Raw genomic sequence first — 19503 nt, forward strand, 5'->3', positions numbered from 1 at the left:
ACGCTTGTTTTGCGGAGTGAATAACTGACATTAAACTTTTCAGCATTCTCTCCTCACTCACTCTTGTGTTGTAAGTTATGTTATTATTACTGCCTAAGTTAAAACTCTCGGTTACATTATGTTTGAAATATCTTCCAAGGTCTTCTTTCGGATAATGTAAAGTCTATCTCAATGCAATGTAGCCTACAATAACACATTTTTGTCACCAGGTCAGCTATAACCAGACTACTTGCATGAATTACAAATAAGGTTGGATATGATGTTGCGTGCATTGATATTCGTTGCATATTATCGGTTATAGGAACGACGTGACATGCCGCAGCCAATCAGAATGCCGTATTTGCCCTAGGTGGTTGGTTTAATTTTTCAGTGACAAGCCACAATAATCTTTGGAATTTCATGTGGAAGGAAATGCTTTCAATTCAGTTTGACTTTGCCCTTTTGAAGACAACTCACTTTCCAAAGAAAAGAATTTTCATTTATAAATGACATGAGTCAGGGACACGGAGAGGTACTGTAACGCGACAGCCATGCCTGGTCATTCAAACCCCCAAACAAAAAGCTTCAAGAAATTGCATGGCATTGACAGACAGGGACACAAAAGAAACTTATCTGTCAAATCATTTTTCATGGGTGGGTCATAATTAGTTCTTAGCCAGAATGGTACAGCTAAGGTTTTTTACCCTCACATTGTCTGCCCCTTGGCTTTTGGAGACACAGAGCAAAACTTTTGCCAAAAGTACGTCATCACTTTTGTTGTTTATATTGTTATAACTATTATAGAGCAAAAACCCTATGCTCTTGCACCCCTGGTACAAGATGCACCGTCTATGGATATGAAAAGGCAATTCAGTGATGGTGTCTGATTCATGCCCATTATTATTGAAAGTCATTTGGATGGCATGTTGCATGGGTTTGCCTTTGAACTTGTGAAATAATATGGAAATGGAAATTTGTAAACTTGTAAAAGTTGAGGGAAGACTAAATGGAGACCAGAACAGAAAATATAAGTGTTATTATTCAGTGTGTTAAGAAGAGGCAAAGGAACAAAGACAGATAAAGCTACCATCAGCACTGAATAGGGCAGACACAATCACCAGTGGCAGAAGAATGCTGGTGTACAGTGCCTTACCTTGGACTGCTTTTCTCCCCCCCCCTATCCATCACACGTTCAAATGACTCACTGAGCGTCTCAAAGGTAGGCTGGGCTTACAAACCTCTCCCACTTTCTGCCCCCTTCCGGCAAGCTTGGGGGCCACTTCAATACGCCCCACACTAAAAGACACACATATTCATACATAGACAAAGACACACACACACATGCACACACACATACACAAACACACACGCACACACGTTCCCGTTCCTCATAGTCTGGACAACGCAGGATCAGAAGGATCTCTGTCTCCACCATGAAGTCCAGCTTCTCACTGCTCTTCGGTTTCCTGTTGATTTCCCATGGCTCCTCTGCAGTCATCACCGGGGTGAGTGACTTGTGCGCACCTGGAGTATGTGGCATGCCTCTAGGTACGCAAACACGCCTGATAAGTACAGAAATGTCAGAAATGTAGCATTTTTTATATCTATGACAATATCTTTCAGCATTAGCAAAATGTCACGGTAGGTAGTCTTGGTTTCATTGTAGTCATTATTCTCACAGGAGGTCAAATTGAGTTAAGAAATTATTGTCAAAAACCACCCGTAAGCCTTGTTAATTTGGGGACATTTTGGATTCTGCATGATTCTACAAAATGTGGTTATAAGATTGATCTTTCTGCACAGTATTTTTCATATTCATATTTCCTTATTTCACATCTGACAGATATTTTATATGTGGATTATCTTTTATCCTCAGCAAAACTGTGCTTGTAGAAGACAAATTGAATGTGTGTTCATTCGTCATTTTAACAGCTCTTGTAAGCAATGTAGCTGTATACAGTAAATCCTTAAGTTCTTTTTTTGCAAATTAACTTTTCAGACAGACATTAATGAGAAATTGGACCCAGAGGCACTTAAAGGAATTAGTTTGCTCTTCTGTGACAATCAAGCAAGATTTAAGTGTTGACTTATAGCCTGCAATTAGTAACTCCAATTAAATATACAAAGCTGACAGTAAAACTGGAGCCTGAAACATTGTGGCCTTCCGAGTCCATCTCAAAAAGAAGATGAAGACATTTCCTGTTGCAAATAAATAAATAAATGCATTTCGTGGGTGAAAGTCAATTGCATATGACTATTTTAGCAGTCATATGCAAATAGAATATCTGCTATATTTTTGCTTATATCTACTAACGACACAAAATAAAATAAGCAAACTATTTGAGTTTTTGTTTCAGTTGACAAAACTAATTTCTGAATGTACTATTGAATTTATAATGGCTTTATATGCACTTACCAACAATTTTAATTCTACAGGCATGATTTGTAATGTCATTACATATTATTGTCAACACATGGCAGATAAAACATGGTGTTATATCCGTTGGAACAGTGTTTCACATGAAAAAAAGAGGTTTCTGTAGTCTCTTTATGACCTTAATATAGATTGATAGAGAGGCACGGAACCATAGATCTCAGAACAAGCTATGCTCCTTCTGAATCTGTCACAATAAATCACTGGCTTCTCAAGCCATGAAATTCTGTCTTACATGAAGTGAGAGTTGTCTTTCATGCGAAAACAGACATGTGATGGACAGTTTCTTACTCTACTATGATGAATAAAACAATTGCTTTATCAATGTAAGCATCTAAAAACTTTGACAATTAAAATTTTGTTCTGCCATCAGACAGTGTTAATATTCAGATGTTTAGTTCTAGAAGGCCTACATTTTCCTACAGTAATAACAATAATGACTAGCCTCTGTTTAAATAATGCATTGCTGATGAATAAATAAAATAAAAATAGGAAGAATATGATGAAAAGTCATAGAGGTACATGGAGGTACAATGGGTAATTAAAGTGCGACTTGTGTAGTTGGTTTTCATATATACAGTAGGTGTCTGTTAGTGTGATGTGCATAATGTGTAACTATTAACATTTTGATTATGTGTATGAATGCATATACAGTACACACACCTGTATGAATGATGTGTATGTATGTAGAAATGCATGTGAATGTGTATGTGTGTGCATGTATGAGTGACTAGGCTTGTTTTTTAAGGGCACCTACACACACTAAACACTTCTTTAGGAACACCTGTACACAGGGCGTGCACAGGAATTGTAAATCAATGCACAGGCTTATTTGAGCTGTGTAAGCCTGCCTGGTTCGTAGTATCTTCTTAGCAACAGCTTCCCCACCACACTGTCACAGGGAAGCACCATTACCTTGTCACTGTGTGCTGAAATGGATTGCGTACGTGGCTCGTACCGAGTTTTTATAAAAAAGGAAGGGATGAGACTTTACACACAGAAAAACCAAAGCTGATCTGGAAGTAAGGTCTCCATGAAAGCTGTACTGTTCGGAACACTGTGAGCTAACTTGGTGTTCGGAACACAGTCAGTCTACGTTAAGTAGGCTACTTGCATTTAAAAATGAAAGACACAATATAGCTTTATTAATAGAATCTGCATGCTACCGCCATCTGCAGGGTTGATACAAAACTGCCTATAACCTGGATGGGGGCTATTTGTTGGGAACATCGCCTGAGTTAAGCCTATTTTGTGAAAATGAATTTAATGTAATACTGAGCCAGGCAGCGGCTGAAGCTGCGACATTAGAGAGAAACACCGACAGCACCACTGCATAGCCGTTGTTTAACATGGGCTACTTGAAAATGCAATGGCACAAATGAACGTGGGCAGTACTATGACGGAGTTCAGACGTCGCTGCATTATGGCAATCCCCTGTCTATTTCTACCCCCTCCCCTCACCACAATGAGCTCCTGCTTGTAGACCTACTTATTCATGCGATTATCTAATCAGCCAATCATGTGGCAGCAGTGCAATGGATTAAATCATGCAGATTCGGTCAAGAGCTTCAGTTAGAATTGGGAAAATCTGTAATCTCACTGATTTTGACCGTGGCATGATTGTTGGTGCTAGACAGGATGGTTTGATTATTATTAACTGCTGATATCCAGGGATTTTCATGTACAACAATGGTGGGGGAAAAAAAAACATCCAGTGAGCAGCAGTTCTGTGGGCAAAAACAACTTGTTAATGAGAGATGTCAGTGGAGAAGGACCAGACTGGTCAAAGCTGACAGCGGCCGGTCACATTAATGTGAATAACCACACATTACACAACACAACAGTGGTATGCAGAAGAGCATCTCTGAACACACAATTCTCCAAACCTCTGAAATGGATAAGCTACAGCAGGGGAAGACCATCAAGTCAAAAAATAATTCTAATAAATGCCTAATAAATTGCTCACTGAATGCATATCTGTGAGTGCAATGGGTCAGTATGAGATGTGTGTGTGCATATTCACATGTGCGTCCGTGTATTTGTGAGCACATGTATGTTTGAGTGTGAACGTGTGTGAGTGTATTTGTGAGCACCTGTATGTTTGAGTGTGAACGTGTGTGAGTGTATTTGTGAGCACCTGTATGTTTGAGTGTGAACGTGTGAGTGTATTTGTGAGCACCTGTATGTTTGAGTGTGAACGTGTGTGAGTGTATTTGCGAGCACATGTATGTTTGAGTGTGAACGTGTGTGAGTGTATTTGCGAGCCCCTGTATGTTTGAGTGTGAAAGTGTGAGAGTGTATTTGTGAGCCCCTGTTTGTTTGAGTGTGAACGTGTGTGAGTGTATTTGCGAGCACCTGTATGTTTGAGTGTGAACGTGTGTGAGTGTATTTGTGAGCCCCTGTATGTTCGAGTGTGAACGTGTGTGAGTGTATTTGTGAGCCCCTGTATGTTCGAGTGTGAACGTGTGTGAGTGTATTTGTGAGCACCAGTATGTTTGAGTGTGAACGTGTGAGTGTATTTGTGAGCCCCTGTATGTTCGAGCGTGAACGTGTGTGAGTGTATTTGTGAGCCCCTGTATGTTCGAGTGTGAACGTGTGTGAGTGTATTTGTGAGCACCAGTATGTTCGAGTGTGAACGTGTGTGAGTGTATTTGTGAGCACCAGTATGTTTGAGTGTGAACGTGTGAGTGTATTTGTGAGCCCCTGTATGTTCGAGCGTGAACGTGTGTGAGTGTATTTGTGAGCCCCTGTATGTTCGAGCGTGAACGTGTGTGAGTGTATTTGTGAGTGCCTGTATGTTTGAGTGTGAATGTGTACGGCGCGTGCTTGAGTCTACACCACGCGTGTGCGTCACTGTGACGTGTGTACGGTGGCGTGTGCGTCACTGTGACGCGTGTCCCCGTGCTCTCCGCAGGCCTGTGAGATGGACACTCAGTGCGGCGGGGCCATGTGCTGTGCAGTCAGCCTGTGGATCAGGAGCCTGAGGATGTGCACCCCCATGGGCCTGGAGGGGGACGACTGCCACCCTGTCAGTCACAAAGTGAGTCCCCTCCCGTCCCCCTCCATTCCCCCCCCGCCCTTCTTTCCTTACGGTGGCTCTTCTTCTTCGCCCTTTTACAGTTTATTCAAATATTTAACCACTCCCTCCTCTATTCTGCTATCCCTTCTTCTATCGACCATTCACTTGTACGGTTAAATTTGTTCTCCTTTCCCATTTCCTGTCAAGCTTTGTGACCGTGCACATTACAGCGAGTGAGTGAGCGAGAGAGCGTGAGAGAGACAGAGAGTGAGAGGGCACACAGTTTCTGTACATTGTCACATTGCTTATCGTGTAGCCTATCCCCTCCCCCCTCCATCTCCAAATCCAGCCCTATTCCTTTCTGCAATGCTGATGTAGGTACTACTGCACCGGTGTACAGGTATGCAGGAATAACTGCACATTTAGAGTGGATGAACGATTTGTGATCTAAATGTTTGGTTTTGATGCCTCTGAAATGGCATAAAGTCCTTGTTTTTGAGCCCAGTGCTATTTTCTGTTTCACTCTCTAGGTACCGTTCTTTGGCAAAAGGCTTCATCACACATGCCCCTGCCTGCCAAACTTGGTATGCGTAAGAACAACAGAAACCAAATATAAATGCCTGCCACCTTATAAGTACCAAGACTATTATCTTTGAGTGTACACTAATCCAAAGTATTTATGTGTATAGCAACAGTGTATAGCACATTAAAATACCTGTTTCCATTCTTATCAAAAAATATAATTTTGTTGTCTCATTATCTGTGTGTATTTCTTTGTGCGAATTACAAATATTCTTTAGTTACCTTGTGCCTTTGTATTTCATTGTTGAAATCATTTGAGGCCCTTTAATAAAAGTCATGCTACTTAGCCATCTTATGAATGCAGCGTTTCCTCAAACTAAAATCTGTAAGTATCACAGGATAAACTCATGAAACTGGGTTTCAGCAAAGTCCCTAAATTGGCCTGAAGGTCTCCAAATGATTAGAACTGAAAGGATATTTGCGTAAATATTTGTGAATATTTGCTCAAATCATCACACCCAAATCAATGAAGCGATAACGCTAGGCCCTATATATTAAAATATTCATATTTACAGAGGACATATTGCAGGCTTATTTTATAGTTTTAACCTGCTTTAAGTGAAGAATTCTGAGGTCATTTTTTTAAGCAACTCGTTTCAATTACCCCAGACTGGGCAAAATTGTGTCAGTGCAATTCTAGTCACAGTTTGCTAATAACAAACCCAAAACAAAGGCTCGGACCTGTATATGCATTTAGTTGTGTGGTGCAGAAAATTGAACAAAATACAAAAATAAATCTGGAGAAATAAAGACATATCAGCTCTCCTAATCTGTTCTACATATTCCAGCTTTCTCTTCACATTGTATTGAGAGAAAGCTTGATAAAATGCTTTCTCTTGATAAGAACTATCAAGATCCAGATATGCACCACGAGGTAAATGAAGTGAATGTGAACTTTTGAAACAACATTAAACATTGTATTACTACTGTATTACTGTATTACAGTGTTGAAACCCTGAGGAGACTCTGTGTGCTATGTTTAAACAGGCAAATGCAGCAATTATTAATCAGAAAAGTTATTTATCTATTTACATCACGACAATAATCAAACTCTGAGTGAGTCAAAATAAGAATTATTTGGGTGAACAGACAGATAAGACTTTTTTGTGTACCTGGATTTGTACCAGGAATAAGTGGGTAAAAAAAATGGATGGATCTCTATTATGCTTATTATAGTATTTACCTTATGATAGATTTGTACTTCCAAGTGCCAGTTCTAAAGTATATGATAAAATGTGATATTACTACACTATAAATATGTTTCTATACTGCTATCAAATAAACTTGAATCCTATTCTAAGTATGTTTTTAACATAGTAGTATTTAATTAGAATTGTACTAAAAGTATATTCCTAATACCTACAGAATTTGTACAGTTATTTATTACCTGTTGTATAGGTATTTATTACTTTTTTTATTTATTGGTCTTTTGCTGTTTGACACATGTACATTTTGCAAACTCCATCCCCATTAAGGAAGTAAACAACTAAGCAAGTAAGTAAATAAAAATGAACAAAAATAAGTGTGAGTACTGGAATAATGTGCAGTCAATAATGTGTAGTTGTGTGGCTAAAATCTGACACTTTCATAACATATTATTTGGATTATTTGGACTCTCTAGGAATCCAGCTCACAGAGTGATGTGAATATTGAACACTGTGGGAGATATTGAACAATGCAGAATTGCACCTCAGGTTCAACATACTCCTGATTTCCTTCAGGCATTCACTTCAAACCGAGAAGCATTCAGTGTGCACACAAACTGCTTCACTGCACATGGAATAATGCTGGTCAGGGGACTATGAAGGCACTGGATTGTTAACCATGAAAACCTCTGGATGCTGTGTGATAGCACTGAATGCTGGGAGGAGCAGCCACTGCATATGAGAATAGGGCAGTGTTGCTGCTATGGTGATGAAAGGCAATAATACCACCAATGAGGATGAGGTTTCACCTCTACACAGGCATTCCCACTGTCCAGCTTAAACCTTTGCGCCATGGAAATGATCTGAATCATTCTAGCACTCATTTGTGTCACAGTATGAACACAAAAAATGTACTCTGCATACCAATGTTCCTTCTATATCATTATAAAATGCAATAAGTGAAGCTACTGAAATGAACTTTTGGCACAACTTATATTAAAAAGTCCATGTATTGAGACCTGTAATTTGGCAGTTCTATTTAGACTCAGCCAACATAAACCTATAATTATGAACTTTATTTATAATATTTTATTTGCAGCTGAATATATATTGGTGTTTGCACCTCAATGACAGAAATTAAACAGCATTTGACATTGCCCATAACATAAGCTGAGAAGAAACCTTACCTCATCGCTGTGAACTAATGAAAATGATTATTATATATTCAAAAATATATTAATGTCTACAATTCAGATACAGGAAAAAAGCAATGTTCCATATTGCATTGTACCATCAAATCCCTTGACAGAACACCCCCCCTAATCTTTTTTTATTTCACCAGTATACAAAATACAAATGTATTCTGTGTAAATGGATGAATAATGTTTGACTGAAACTGAACAGCCTACTGAAGAGAATAAATAATACTTCCCTAACGAGAACCTCTGGGGCAAATAAAACACTGTAAAAGATTTTGGCAGTATACTTGATGTATTTTGCCAAATTACAAAGCTGCTCAAAATGCTAAAGAAGGTTTAGATCATCCTTCATAATGTACATTTGGGAATTTAATTAGCCCGCATTATTTTAGATCAAGCTTCTATATTTGTATGAATTTCTGGTCTTTAATCAGTATTCTGTGCCTGAACACCTTTATGAAAAGTAAGCTTAAAAAGTACAATTATGAACACTAAAGACTAGCATTAAGGATCTATAAATGAGGGTAAAATATATATATTATTACATATTTAAATTTTGCATATGTGCATCTCCCATTTCTGTCCCCCCTACCTCGTTAATGTATTTCCAGAAAGGGTTTTAGTGCCCTTAAGTGTGGCACTAACAGAGCACTGGATGTTATCACAGATTTTATTATGGAATAACTAGATGGTCAGCTCCCATGGTCTTTCCTGTCTCCTGTTCTTAACTACAGGAGGCTCTGGTTATTAGTTCCTGGGCCGTCCAAATTTCCACTGCAATTATAACATATTTGGCCAAATCCTTTCATTTTCAGAAGGTGCATCACACTGGAATGTTTTGTATCAACAAAAGGGAAACACAACTTAAGACCTGAGCATCTCCCTGGTCAAAAGAATCTTATTGATTTTAATAGAATATGAGTTTATATAAACATCACAAGGGCACCTAAAGAGTCTTAAAATTCTCACAGTCAGATAACATTACAGTGTGGATCAAGCTTGCTGGCAGCATTAGCAAAACTTTGCTCATCAACTGGAAACATTTTTATACTTCAGCCCAAACATGATGCAGTGCACGCAATTTACACAATATATACAGTCAACCAAAGAGGAGAGGCGTATGATGAGACCACTTCCAACAAATCATGTTAGGCTCTCAAAAAACTGGCCTATTTTTAATATATGGCTAACAAAAGTCCTGTTTCCTTTGTGAAATACCAATACAAACACATGCATTAATTATTTATGATTATTTATTCTGCAGTACAAACAAGGCAACCGTCCTCCAAAGGCATTAAGAATGTTCAACCAGCAGAACTAAAATAATTTGTTTTCTTGACCATAAATTTTAAACATAGTTTACATTAAAGGGAATATGACAGGAAGTCTCTTTGTCAACACATTTTCAAAAATCTATGTATTATATTTACTTGCAGAAAAATCCCAACTCAGTTGTAATATTTTATCCACACAACCAATGCTAGGAAGATCTTATCAAAGATAATTTGTGTTTTGATAAAAAGTCTAAAACAAATGCAACATCCGATTTACACCAGCGTAATAGGCCTACACAATTCCTTTCATAGAAGCAACATACACTTATATTTAAAGAAGCACTTGTTAAATAAGCTAATTTTAGTAACCATCAGTGTAAAATATATGCATACAAATATATACTTTTTAAAAATATGGCATATTTACATTTCATATGTACCTGCAATTTGGGCATTGCAAAATATGGCCTTCGGGGTATAAACTAGGGAAACTTGAAATCAACTAAAAGAAATAACTAACAAGGGCGACAGTGATGCATACCGAGCTTGTTTTAAATAGAACTGAAGCCACTTAATTAAAAAAGAAACTTCTTCAAAGCGCAATCGTTTGTCTGAGCTACTGTGATCCAAACGGAAGTTTAACAACATATCATATTGTTCCGATGACACAATAGGACTCCATAGGTGTTTGTGTGCTCAAACAGCATTCAAAACGGGCTCTGAACCGAACCCTGAGCTCCTTGTTAAATATAAAACATATGATAGGATTCACCCCTGCTTGCGCGAACGTCATCCACACCGCCGCAGTGAGGTACACTTGTGGTATGGCACTGGCTTTCACAAACACTCGAAGATAGCAGGCGACAATGTAAGGGGACCACATGAGAAGAAACGCCAGAGTTATCAAGTAAAACATCTTGCTAATTCGTTTTTCCATTTTGAATTCATCCAAGACAAGAAGCCTCTTGTTGGGGTTGTGCAATGCTTGTCTGATCCCCACCAGCGTAGGTGGAGTGGGACCACGTCCAAATCCCGCGATCCAGTTGGCAGCTGCTTGTCCTGTAGCACCAGGTCCGTGGAAGGTCCAGTTCTGGCTTATTGCCGGGATCAGCTGGGCAGGTTTCATCTTACGGTGGTCGTAAACAAAAAACAACATTTTCATATAAACCACATGTGTTGTTCCCACAATGACTGCCAACATCAACATGAAACCCAACGTGTCGTTTGCTTTCAGGTATCGGTGTTCAAAAATGCACTGCTCTTCCTCTCGAATGAATTTGTAAGTGCCAACATCGAATACCGGCGGGAATGCCATGGCAACGGAGAGGGTCCAAACCATGCATATGACAGCCACGCAGGTCCATAATGTCATTCGTTTAGAGTAAAATCTATGATGCGCGATCGCCATGTATCGGGTTACACTGACGCAGAAGAGCAAAAAGGCTACGTGAAAGCAGAAGAGAACTGCCATGAACGCGATGATCTTGCAGCTTATAGTGCTATATGTCCAACTGGAGCCGCTGGTAATGGATATCATCACGAAGGGAAAACACACAGCTGAGCGTATTATGTCTGCCAGGCATAGATCCAGGAGGAAGTAATAGGGAGCTCTGTGTAGGCTGCTGTCTTTCAGCACCAGGAAAGATAACAGAATGTTCCCTGCCAGGCTGATACAGATTATCAGACCGAGAGAGGCCAGCTTCACCGCAGAAGCGGTGATGGCATAATTCTGTAGCGAAGGGTTGCCTTCCCCCGACTCGCTTGTGTTCGCCATCTGTGCAACCATCACCGACTATCGTCAACAGCGCGCACCCTCTGTCAACCCACATCAAGTTGACTAGATTTTCCTTCCACAGATTATCAATAGCCTGTATCAATTAATAAGCGAAATAAAACCCAGCGATTCGACGTTGAACGGAGCATAGTCTTCAGGGTTCTGGCTGCAGTGCCTCGGCGAAGAAAGGAGTGAGCTATTGGCTGTGTAAAAAATCAGAACATTATTTCAGTCCCATCTGACAAGCATCTTCTGAAGCGACGAAGTCATCGTTGCCTTTAGCCCTACATTATAGTTATGTTTCCCTTGAATATATTGCATTTTGGTAGGCTACACAACGCAATATCTTCCACCTGCGTTTACAAAATCAAAATCAAAAGAGTAGCCGAGTATTTTATCGAAATTACATCCTTGTCATCCATACTATGAACATGCTCGTTCTTAAAATATATATGTATATTCCAAATTCTCCATTCCCACTCCCAGAGTAGCTTCAATATGCACTCGCCTTGAGCTGAAATGTAGATAGGCTACGCAAATTTAGAACAGGCCTGTATAAAACAAAGCAGGCAGAATACTGAACTGGCGAAATTAATTCGAATCTCATAAATTAGGGTATGACTATGCCCAGGCGATAGGTAAAAAGGGTACAGTCACATTAACCGGTACCTCTTATATTTCGGTGTTAAGGAGCTTAACTTCCGATGACAGGTCGTTGCTTAGTAGGCGACTTCGGGTTGCGATTGCCATAATGATATTCGATGTGCCATATCTCAGAAATGTTCAAAAAATGTTCAAGCGCTTTTTAGCTGGAGAAAGTTGTTCGATTTTTCGTTCCGAGTGCCATAAAAAAACACCACGAAATAAATGGACAATGCCTCGAGAGCGTCCGAAGCATTCTTCCCATTGAAAAAAGCTTAGCTTATGAAATCGTTTCTGTCTGAGAGCACTGAAGACACCACCGTGACATTATACTGTTGAATCTTTAAAGGCGCAGACATACGTTAATTCTGTCAAGTCGTTTATATGATGTATTATTATATGAACATGTAAATACATCAACACATTCTGAGACATATATTTTATAAGTTTATGTCAATCTAATTAAATATAGCCCACATAATAATAATAATTATTCTTATCATTATCGCAAGGTTTGTTATTATTATTCATACCTTTATTTTAACAGGTACTTTTATGTTAATATGTTGATAGTTTTATTACTGGAGATTATTTCACTTTTCTCGCAATGGTTCATGTAAATTCACCTGCGATCATAAAGCCTATATAATTTGGTAATATTAAAATTAACATTCACAATTCTTGTAATTATATATACAATATAAATATACAATATATTCAAATGCATGTAGCCTATTATAGCCTATCAGTGTTAACATATTAAATATTAATAATATGCAAATGAAAGTAGACTTTTAAAAATCTGTTGGAAAAAGAAACACAGGTAATGATATCATGATCATGTTAATTTGTATAGTCACTACTGACCACTACTAAAATATGAGGGGAAAAGGCTACTGTACACATCTAACCCCAGTAGGGTACAGGTGCAGGACAAAATATGCAACTATCAGAGAAAATGAAAAAGAGTTAGCTGGATAACTGCACAAAGTAGGATTATTGAGTTATCTGGATAACTGCACAGAGTAAAATCTGGAATAGCTCTCTTTACTTCAGTCCATGTTCCAGATTTGGGGGGTTTGCTTCATGCAACAGGCCCCAGAGTTGTATCAGATGAAGTGGATCACATTTCTTCACATTTCAGTGCAGTGCGGGATGAGGGAGTGGGGTGAGAAATGTGCCTGTAACATTCATATCATGCTCATTATCAATGAAACATGATGCTGTGACTCACTCTGACTAATAAATTAACAACTCACTCTGCATCATTAGCCATTTCACTCATTATAGGAGTGAAATATTTTTCTGACTAAAGCACTGCAAGTAAGTGATCCAACTAAAAAAAAAATTGATCTTTGTGAGGCAAAAGAAAAACCAACAAAGTAAAATAAATTTTTAAAATTAAAATGATGGTGTGTTTGATGCAGATGAGAATATAAATAAAATATGTAGTATGCTCAGGTCTATTTCTTGGTGCTGCTGGTACAGTGAGACCACACTACTGCTTCCATAGTTTTGCTGCACAAATTTACTAATGTTGAACAGTAGGGGGCGTCAGAATGCACACTGCCTACCTTCTGCTGAAATGACACAATTCTCCATCATTTCCAAGATAGATCGCTATCAACTTAGTCCCACTACACCTCTACCACTCCTGTCTTATCATTAATTACCTAGAATATACCCAATAACACGATGAACCAGGGAAATGGTTTGTTACATCTGTTTCAGAATGAACCTGAATGGGTCAAACTTAAAATGTACCCCACTTGCAGCTACACTGTACTGTGCCTAAATTTCCAGGGAGGCAACAAAACAAAAAAAACCCATTGAGGTATTAAAAACAATGTTACTCCTCCCACATATTTATGCTTTCCAAATTTCAATCTTATCCAAAGTCTCAAGAAGGGCAATAGGAGCAGAGAAAAGAAAGACTATGATGTACAATATCCAATGATTGGCGCCAAACCATAAAGAAAACAATGCATTTTATTTGCATGGTGTTGCTAAACTCAGACATGTGGCAGTAGCATATTTTTATAGTGCTGTGTTATGTCATAGTTTTGTAATCGGTGGGAAGTTTCACAACACACAAACGTCTGCAGTCATATGATCTGCACAAAAAACGATAAATGGAAGACATAATCATGAACTGGCTCGCAGCAGGCTAATAAAAATGAAATTGATAAAAACAGATGAAAATGTAAGGCTGAATGTAATGAGTTTTAACAGTTTCCTCTGTCATTGTTAGATGATGCTCGGTGTAAACCTGTCCTTATGAAGAGGCACATCTTTTTTCCAAGTCATCCTGAATAAGATCTGATAACTGATTGCAATGGCTGGAACAAATTTTTAAATATTTTTATGCCTGTCCCAGAACTCCCCCAGTGCTTTGCTGTTTTGTAAATAATCTGTGATTTACAATGTAAGAAGACAGTTAACAGTTCTTTTGAAACCCGGGAAACAAGTCCATATCTTTGTGAAGTGTGTAAAATTGATTGAGGGTGAGAAACCATAAAACCTAAAGAAATTACGGTTAAAAGAAATATGTGTCATGTTTCATGTTTGTCACGTCATGTTTCATGTTTAGTTATTGTCTTAGTTACATTATTGTCATGTCACGTATTATGTTAGTCTAGTCTCGCCACGTTTTTATGTTTTATTTCTTGTTACATTTAATTGTCATGTCATGTTATGTTTCATGTTTAGTTCTTGTTACCATTTATTTCCTAGTCTTGCCATGTCATGTTCTATAGTTTATTGTCATAATTTCGCAAACGTGTTATGTCAGGATTTATGTTGTGTCATGTTATGTTCTGTTCATGGATTAGCATACATTTTTTTGTGTCTTTCTGCAAACCTTGCATTCATGCTTTTTCTCTCTCTCCCTTTCTGTCACTCACGCTTCCCTAATTGTTTCAATTTCCCTTGTCTATTTACTAATCTACTAACGCTAGATCAGGATTGGGTAATACTAACATGCACAAGAAACGTAAGGTAACATGAACACATGGTTAGAATGTCATTTAGCTAGGGCAGGATAGGTTTATTACTAACGATTACTAATTACCTCGTTAACTTGTCAATCCTCCACAACTGATTTCCATTCTCATGCTACTCTCAAGCTAATTGTCTGCACCTGTCTACACCAGCATATAAGCTCAGTTCCATGTCTTGTTGAAATTGTTGTCCCCTGTTTGTCTATGCACTTTTGAGTGGTTTTGGCAAGCCATTGTCTACCTGTTATGATCCAAGCCTGTTTATTGACCAAAGATTATTGACTTCTGTTTTGTTGACCATTGCCTGCCTGTACCAAGACTTTGCCTGCTGCCTTTGTGCTTTTGCCCCACGGAGCAGACTTCGGTCTTGACTCTTGCGCCATCATCGACCCTGAGCCTGCCTACCATCCGCCTGTACTTCTGCCCCGCTGACCGCTTTCCTGGCTACTGGACTCTTTGCATGGTGTACCGATTTACGAGACTGCCTTCTCCCTCGGTACTGTACTTTGGTTTTGGCTGGATTTTACGTGTATGAACATTGCTTGTTTTTGACTACGCTCACTGGACATTCCCTGAATAAAGCCCTGACGGGACTTTATTACACCCGTTTCTGAGTCGTGCATTTTGGGTCCAACCCCCCACGCACCCGTCTCAATATGGTTTCTTTAAGAGTGTATGGAGTTGTCAGTTTCTCTGCAGTTTGCTTGGACACATTTGTCTATTTATTGTTGACAGTGCTGTGCATTAGCTGAGCTAGTTTGTGATACTCCTTTGCACATTTTCATTTATTCTCTCCTCACAAACCAGCGTTCTTAGAAAAAATGGTTCTAAAAGTGTTCCTTGGCTTGTCATCTTAGGGCAGGGGTCGGCAACCCTGGTCCTGGAGAGCCGCAGGGTGTGCTGGCTTTCGTCTCCACCTTAAAATAAGCAACCGATTCAGACCCAAGAAACCAGGTGAGGTGAGTTAACTGTAATCAACGGCTTTCATTGATCAATTAATACCAAGTAACAACGAAAGCCAGCACACCCTGCGGCTCTCCAGGACCAGGGTTGCCGACCCCTGTCTTAGGGGAACCCTAAGTAGAGGCATAGAGGAACCTCTTGAAACCTTTTTTTTGAACAGTGAGGGGACTGGGGATCATAACAAGATGGCTGTTGCCATGATGTTCAACACTGAGCTGTATCCCACAACATCCCAAGCTGTGACAGCACAGTAATATTTGCTGATCTCAGCATTACAAATCTGGAATTATAATTGGAGTACAGGGGGTGGTGCAACACTGCAAAATGCCAACTGCCATATTCTAATTTCATGGCTGAGGTGGCAGTTTTATTGATCGGTTTGGACCTTGCTCCATTAATAAGTTCCTTAGAAGCACAATATAGTGTAGCTTTCTGCCTTGACAGGGCCTAAAAACATTCAACAACTCCAACAAGATTGTCAACTTTGTTGAAATTGCTTGGCCAAATGCCACTGACTAGTGCCACAATGAGTACAGGTATATTGCAGGCAGTGCCATCTTATGGAAGAGATCATTCCAAGAGCTCTGACAGAGGCCCTCAAAATATATTTGAACACTAGATAAATAACACATTGCTCATTAGTTATTGGAATTGACATCAACATTAGAAAGTTTTATTTGTAAATAATACAATCGGTTTCCGTTTCTGGGGTGGATGGGCCCAATGTGATATCCTTTCATGGGGTCCAATATCCCTGGAGGCACCCCTGATTGCAGGTCAGATGGACTGCATTTGGCATCGTGCCTTTGAGGGATTACTGCCATGCTTTCAACATAAAACTAGTATTATCCAAAAGGAATGCAGCCACATTGAAATCTACCGCAATGTTCAACAGGTATTCCTTGATGCCATTCGTAACTGAACAGCAATTTAGAGCAACAATACACAGCAGGCAGCATGGCTTACTGTCAAAGTAATTACTGTTCCTTGCTAAGCAAAGAAAATGTGCTAAACAGCTGAAAATGTGCCATCTGTTGACTCATCTTAGACAACAGATATGTTTTCAGCTGACTACAAGTTCCTTTATATTTTCTGTAGGTACACCAGCAGCCTTTGGCATGCACTTCTGCTTAAGGTGTTTTTCAGAGAGAAATTCTCTTCTATTGATTCACACTTCTTCCATGGTAATTGTATTAAATTTGGGTGTGTCTACCTCTTTGGTAGAACATTTGCATTCAGAACTGTATCAGTCAAGTCATGGCTGACAATTATCCACCAATTAATGCTCTCTTGTGCTGTGCTGACAGATGACTCATCTAGTTGTTGTTCTCCATACAATAAGAGTTTCTTTTTTAAATATCAATCCATTGTAATACTGGGCGAATGGATTGCAAACTGTGCAGAATATTTTTGTATGGCCTTCTGTCCATGTTTGTAGACAAATATTTTTGTCTACATACATCATTCATACCACCTTACAGGCTCAAAGAGACATACTTCTCCTGGTCTAGTAACCAAGACAGGTATACTGATTTTCATTGAGGTCTGGTTCCTGAGATAGCCACTGTAAAACATAGATTCTGTCACAGACAAATGTTCAATTCGGTCTTGTCTGATCATAGCACCTTCATTCAATACTTTAAATGACAAAATGAGACCAAAATTGAATGTTTTGGTCAGATACAGCTTCAGCATTAAAACAGAGATGCATTAAAGGAGATGCACGTCATTCCCACAGTGACGTTTGGCGATGGGTCAGTAATGTTTTGGGGCTGTTTTAATTCCAGAGGTCCAGGGGCTCTGGTTAAAATTAATGGTATACTGGATTCCACCAAGTAAGAGTTAGGCAAGTTTGGCTGACAATTTGGTTGCATCTACGAAAAGGCTGAGACTTACTTGGCTGTAGGTAGACTTTCCAGAAAGACAATGACCCAAAGCATACCTTAAAACAACAACAATATCTACATCCTGCAGTGGCCATCTCGGACGTCATACCTTAATTCAATCAAAAACCTGTGGGCTGAACTAAAGAGAGCAGTTGATAAGCACAAAGCCAAGAATGTGAATGATCTTGCAAGGATGTGCATTGAGGATGGGTCCAAAATCCACCCAAATGAGGTGGATGCACCAAGAAATAAACCAGGGGTGACAATAATTATAGAACCTTGATTTTGGTTAAATCTATTTTCTATTCGATAAATGTTTCATTTTAGTAGTAGTAGTAGTAGGTACTTTATTGTCCCCGTGGGGAAATTAGTTTTCGGTTTGGTTGGTACCATTGAAACGTGCAATGCTTTCACATGTTCAGCATTTCATTTTAAGTTTATCTCAGTTATCATATTGTCTATTTTTTAAAGTATAGTTTGTGCATTGCCAGACAGGGTTAACAATCATTCTAGAGCCCACTGTAAGTTAAAAAACATACAACTGACAAAATAAAATTGTCCCACTGTTTTGGTTCCAAATGGATGGAGCAAACATATGATTTATCTAACCTGAAACATAGAACATAAATTGTGTTGCTGTGGTCACTCAGTCTTGTTTGTCTACTTTACTATCTAACACTGGAAAGGACCTACAAATCAAAATAAAATGGCTCAGAAGCAAGGATAATAATTCTTAACTCACCATTTGGCCTGTTCTGAGCCCTAGGAAACTTAATTGGGCTGAATCCGAGCGGCCTGGAGATAAGACACGGAGAGAAGTGACTGGGGAGATAGCCACTGAGGTGTGAATGTGTGTACGTGTGTGTGTGTGTGTGTGTGTGTGTGTGTATGTGTGTGTGCGTGTGTCAACAGAGTGACCTGAGAAACCCCACACTGGCATTCCTCACACTCACAGGATTATGTACCTTAAAAATCGGTAAATACACCAACAGGCACTATGTTTCATAATCTGGATCGAGAGGCCATATCAGTTTTGGATATCTAGTTTTGATTATTGCATTTGAGAGACATACAATAATGATCTGGCAAACTTGTCCAGGCAATTATTATTTAGTAGCCTGCTCTGTTGAACATAGGAATGCTCTCACTTGTCCAATACTCAATTGCAACCGTAGTCATATTTATAGGTTTTTCTTGATCAATGACTACCATGACCAAGTTTGATGATGCTTTGTTAAGTTAATTTCGTAAAATATTGGAAATTTCACAACACAATCTAACATGGCAAACATAACAGACAAATCCAGGGTCATATTTCAAGATGGGTGGTGCATAGTCTGTGCAGATAGAAGTGAATCAGCAACCTGCAGTCCCTGCAGGAAAGATTTAGACATCAGGTTGCAGATTCCACACAAAATGGTCCGCATTTATTGTAGGTTGGATAATGGGTGCAGTGGGGGGTTTTAAGATGTTTGAATTCAGGTGAAATCTGCACCCAGTGGGAACTCGACAGCCTACTCCCACCATAAAATTCAACTTAAGTATCTGATGTGAAAATGCAGCCTAGGGTCATTTACAATTCTGGCAAGTATAATCAAAGTGAAACA

At 39.1% G+C, this 19503-nt stretch overlaps 2 protein-coding genes across 2 annotated transcripts; one reads left to right on the forward strand and one right to left on the reverse strand.

The window, feature by feature from the left end:
* The first annotated feature begins 1412 nt into the window (after window positions 1-1412).
* prok2 (prokineticin 2) lies at window positions 1413-6088 on the forward strand. Its single transcript, XM_061218557.1, has 3 exons — window positions 1413-1484; window positions 5328-5453; window positions 5963-6088. The coding sequence occupies exons 1-3, from the start codon at window positions 1413-1415 to the stop codon at window positions 6086-6088; spliced, it is 324 nt and encodes a 107-aa protein (XP_061074541.1).
* Window positions 6089-9593: 3505 nt separating this feature from the next.
* gpr27 (G protein-coupled receptor 27) lies at window positions 9594-12260 on the reverse strand. Its single transcript, XM_061220522.1, has one exon. The coding sequence runs from the start codon at window positions 11416-11418 to the stop codon at window positions 10282-10284; it is 1137 nt and encodes a 378-aa protein (XP_061076506.1). The 5' UTR covers window positions 11419-12260; the 3' UTR covers window positions 9594-10281.
* Between the last annotated feature and the right edge of the window lie 7243 nt (window positions 12261-19503).

The sequence above is a fragment of the Conger conger genome, chromosome 14 (assembly GCF_963514075.1).
Source record: "Conger conger chromosome 14, fConCon1.1, whole genome shotgun sequence".
In the NCBI taxonomy this organism is placed as follows: Eukaryota; Metazoa; Chordata; class Actinopteri; order Anguilliformes; family Congridae; genus Conger; species Conger conger.

Coding starts and splice junctions, on each gene's coding strand:
- gpr27 (XM_061220522.1), bottom strand. CDS start 11,418: ATGGTTGCACAGATGGCGAACACAAGCGAGTCGGGGGAAGGCAACCCT.
- prok2 (XM_061218557.1), top strand. CDS start 1,413: ATGAAGTCCAGCTTCTCACTGCTCTTCGGTTTCCTGTTGATTTCCCAT. Junction 1,485..5,327: donor CCTCTGCAGTCATCACCGGG/GTGAGTGACTTG, acceptor TGCTCTCCGCAG/GCCTGTGAGATGGACACTCA. Junction 5,454..5,962: donor GCCACCCTGTCAGTCACAAA/GTGAGTCCCCTC, acceptor TTCACTCTCTAG/GTACCGTTCTTTGGCAAAAG.